Below are 4,733 nucleotides of genomic sequence, written 5' to 3'. Positions count from 1 at the left end.
ATGTTTGTACCACTTTCCATAGTGGCTGAGTCAGTTTGTATTTCCACCAACAGGGCACAAAGATCTCTTCTTCAGCAGTTTCAGGTAGTTATTCAGTTTTATAGCCTTCATGTCTGAGAGTTCTGTTTCATTCTTTTTACAAATCTACTTTTTTCTTTTGTTATCTTTTTAGTGTCTTATTTACATTCAGTTCAGTTCAGTTCAGTTCAGTCCCTCAGTCGTGTCCGACTCTTTGCGACCCCATGAATCATAGCACGCCAGGCCTCCCTGTCCATCACCAATTTCCGGAGTTCACTCAAACTCATTGAGTGAGTGATGCCATCCAGCCATCTCATCCTCTGTCATCCCCTTCTCCTCCTGCCCCCAATCCCTCCCAGCATCAGAGTCTTTTCCAATGAGTCAACTCTTCACATGAGGTGGCCAAAGTACTGGAGTTTCAGCTTTAGCATCATTCCTTCCAAAGAAATCCCAGGGCCACATTCTTTAAAAAATTATCGCTTATTTTTTGACTGTATTGGGTCTCCATTCTGGTGCACAGCTCCAGTGTGCAAGCTCTCTAGTTGTGCACCAGCCTAAATGCACGTGGTTAGGTCCCATTAGCTTATTTTTGTTTTTCTTTTCATTACTTTTAGAGGTAGGATCAAAAAGATCTTGCTATGATTTATGTCAGAGTGTTCTGCTTATGTTTCCTATTGGAGTTTTATAGCAGCTAGTCTTGCATTTAGGTCTTTAACTCATTTTGAAATTATTTTTGTGTATAATGTGAGAGAATATTCTCATTTCAAGGTACATGAAAACATGCTTGACATCATTATTATTAGGGAAATGCAAATCAAAAGTACAATGTGGTACCACCTCACACTGGTTAGACTGGCCATCATCAAAAAGCCCTAGAAAGAGTAAATGCTGGAGAGGGTGTAGAGAAAAGGGATATGGAGAACAGTATGGAGATCCTTAAAAAACTAAAAATAGAGCTACCATATGGTTCAGTAATCCCACTCCTGGCATATATTCAGAGAAAATCATAGCTGGAAAGGATAGGTGCACCCCAGTGATCATTGCAGCACTCTTTACAATAGTGGGGTGTGGAAACAACCTGAGTGTTCATCGGCAGAAGAACGGATGAAGAAGACGTGCATGTATGCAGCAGGGTGTTCCTCGGCCATAGAACAGAATGAAATAACGCCGTCTGCAGGGACACAGATGGACCTGGAGATTGTGACACTGAGAAAGTCAGAGAAAGACAAATATTGCTTATGAGTTCAGTTCACTTCACTTAGTCATGTCTGACTCTTTGTGACCCCATGGATTGCAACATGCCAGGCCTCCCTGTCCATCACCAACTCCCGGAGTTCACTCAGACTCACTTCCATTGAGTAGGTGATGCCATCCAACCATCTCATCCTGTGTTGTCCCTTTCTCCTCCTGCCTTCAATCTTTTCCACCATCAGGGTCTTTTCCAATGAGTCAGTTCTCATCAGGTGGCCAAAGTGTTGGAGTTTCAGCTTCAGCATCAGTCCTTCCAATGAATATTCAGGACTGATTTCCTTTAGGATGGACTGGTTGGATCTCCTTGCACTCCAAGGGACTCTCAAGTGTCTTCTCCAACACCACAGTTCAAAAGCATCAGTTCTTCTGCACTCAGCTTTCTTTATAGTCCAACTCTCACACCCATACATGACTACTGGAAAAACCATAGCCTTGACTAGATAGACCTTTGTTAGCAAAGTAATGTCTCTGCTTTTTAATATGCTGTCTAGGTTGGTCATAGCTTTCCTTCCAAGGAGCAAGCGACTTTTAATTTCATTGCTGCAATCACCATCTGCAATGATTTTGGAGCTCAGAAAAATAAAGTCTGACACTGTTTCCACTGTTTCCCCATCTATTGCTTATATGTGAAATCAAAAGAAATGGTACAAATCAATGTATTTACAAAATAGAAGTTAAGTCACAGATGTAGAAAGCAAATTTGTGGGGAGGGAAAAATTGGAAGACTGGACTTGACATATGCTATATATAGAATAGATATGTATATACAGAATAGATATATTCTATCTAGAGGATAGATAACTAATATGTATATAGAATACATAATAAAAACCCCACTGAAAAGCACAGGAGACTATTCAATATGCTGTAATGACCTGTACAGGAATAGAATCTACAAAAGAGTGTATACATGTACATGTGCAACTGGTCACTTTGCTGTACAGCAGATACTAACAGAGCATTGTGAATCAACTATATTTCAATAAAAATATTAGAAAGAAACAAAGTGCACAGTGGTAAGGGGAATGAGAAGTACACACAGGGAAAAATAAAAGTATTTGTTGAGTTGATATGGCTTTTTCTTTTTTCAACCAGTCGAACTAGTTTACTTCTGAGAAAGTGATGTAAACAGCAGGGCAGGTAGCTGCGGATGCTGCCATGGCTTATCATTACATATGGGGACTTTACAAAATCAAACAGTGTAAGACCCAGGTCACATGCAAGTCTGACAAAGTCATGAGAAGTGAAAAGCAATGGAAATCCTTAAAAACTGAGACGCTTTACATATACTGAATGATTGTGGTGGGCTCTGCTGGTGTATTTTACAGATGAACTGACTAAAAAGAAGACCCAAAGTGGCTGACAAAAGAGAAACGACAGAGAAGATTTACAGTGTTTGGTGCTGTTGTTGCTTAGTCACTAAGTCATGTCCTACCCTTTAGGGACCCCATGGACTGTAGCTCGCTAGGCTCCTCTGTCCATGAGATTTCCCAGGCAATAATAGTGGAGTGGGTGGCCACTGCCTTCTCCAGGGGATCTTCCCGGCCCAGGGATTAGGAGACAGTTATAGGGTAACTGTTGTTGAGCTGGGCCCAGCTGCTGGGTCCCTGCTCTGTTGAGACAGGGTCCCCGTGGCCTTCTCCCTGCCTGGACCTTGCAGTGCTATCCTTCACCCGGACCCCCCACTTCCATTACAGTTCATATTTGTGCCTGGCTTGCTGTCAGCTGCACTCCAGGGATATGTTCTTTCTTCTGTGTATCTGGATTCCTGCTGATGTTCCTGTTCGATACTGATGTGCTGGGTCCTTTGTATCTGTGCATTCTGGTATAGTGAATTGTCTATGTATGGTTGAGCCCCAGTGTATGACAGCTAATATTTAAAAAATACCTCAGTTGTATACTTGCATCTTGGCCCACTGCCTATAAGGAGACTATCCCTTTTCAAACAGCATGAATCTTCTCCTTAGTCTTTTCATGGCTGCCTTCATCTCCTGGTTCCTCAGGGTGTAGATCAGGGGGTTCAGGACAGGAATGATGACAGTGAGGTTGATGGAGACAGCTCTGTCCATGGGGAGGGTGGAGAAGGGCCGGGCGTAGACGTAGATGCAGGGCACGAAGTGCAGGGTGACCACCGTGATGTGGGCGGTGCAGGTGGAGATGGCTTTCCCCCTGCCCTCCCCAGCCTGAGACTTTATTAATAATAATATGACCATATACGATACAAGGAGGAAGACGAACCACAGGGTGGTGAGCAGTCTGCTGTTGGAAATCATCAGGAGCTCAAGGACAGCAGTGTCCGTGCAGGCGAGTGTGAGGACCTGGGGGACGTCGCAGTAGAAAGTGTCCAGGACATTGGGTCCACAGAAGGGGAGGGGGAGTAACAGGGAGATCTGCACAATGGAGTGGACGAAGCCCCCTGCCCAGGAGGCCACTATCAACCCAATGCAACGCCCCCGACTCATGATGGTCACGTAGTGCAGGGGCTTAGTGATGGCCACGTACCGATCCAGTGCCATCAGCGACAAAGAAAATACATCCACCCCTCCAATAAGATGGAAGAAAAACATCTGGGTGAAGCAGCCATTGAAGGAGATGGCCTTTCTCTGGACCAGAAGGTCTGCCAGGACCTTAGGGGTGGTGATGGAGGAAAAGCAGATGTCAGCAACAGATAAATTCCGGAGCAAAAAGTACATGGGGATGTGAAGGCAAGAGTCCCAGGTTACCGTGACCATGATGAGGAGGTTTCCCAGCAGAGTGGTGACGTACACCAAAAGGAGGAAGAGAAATAAGACCAAGCTCAGTTCTTGATTCTGGGTCAGGCCGAGGAAAATAAATTCTTTCACCCTGGTGCCGTTTCCCAGCTCCATGGACTCATCCTGTTTCTGTCTGTATTCTGAAGTCTACTTCATATGGCAGTGCTCAGCTATTCATTTTGTTTTCTTCTATGAATGCAATTCAGGTATTCCTCAGGTTGCTGCAGTGTTTGCAACGTGTTGAATTGTCCAAATTTTTAAGATTGCAATCTGTTTGGTGATTCAATCAAATTATCATATGAGAAATCATTCAGTCAATTGTTTTCCCATAAAACTATTTTTGAAAAGAAAAAGTATTTGTGTTAAGTAGAGACTTTTAATTTACATCTAATTTTATTTAATATGTTTTTGTTTTAAAATATTGTTATCATTTTTAATTTCACACCAATTAATTTTTCATTCTGCTAAGTCACTTCAGTCGTGTCCATCTCTGTGCAACCCCATAGACGGCAGCCCACCAGGCTCCCCTGTCCCTGGGATTCTCCAGGCAAGAACACTGGAGTGGGTTGCCATTTCCTTCTCCAATGTATGAAAGTGAAAAGTGAAAGTGAAGTTGCTCAGTCCTGTCCAACTCCTAGCGACCCCATGGACTGCAGCCCACCAGGCTCCTCCATCCATGGGATTTTCCAGGCAAGAGCACTGGAGTGGGGT

General features: G+C 43.8%; 1 protein-coding gene across 1 annotated transcript; it reads right to left on the bottom strand.

Annotated features, from left to right (window-relative positions):
• Positions 1-3,200: 3,200 nt before the first annotated feature.
• LOC133261138 (olfactory receptor 4D10-like) lies at positions 3,201-4,137 on the bottom strand. Its single transcript, XM_061439686.1, has one exon. The coding sequence runs from the start codon at positions 4,134-4,136 to the stop codon at positions 3,201-3,203; it is 936 nt and encodes a 311-aa protein (XP_061295670.1). The 5' UTR covers position 4,137.
• Between the last annotated feature and the right edge of the window lie 596 nt (positions 4,138-4,733).

Source organism: Bos javanicus, chromosome 15, assembly GCF_032452875.1.
Source record: "Bos javanicus breed banteng chromosome 15, ARS-OSU_banteng_1.0, whole genome shotgun sequence".
In the NCBI taxonomy this organism is placed as follows: domain Eukaryota; kingdom Metazoa; phylum Chordata; class Mammalia; order Artiodactyla; family Bovidae; genus Bos; species Bos javanicus.
The sequence above is the reverse complement of the archived record's forward strand: the minus strand, read 5'-3'. Positions and strand labels throughout refer to the sequence as shown.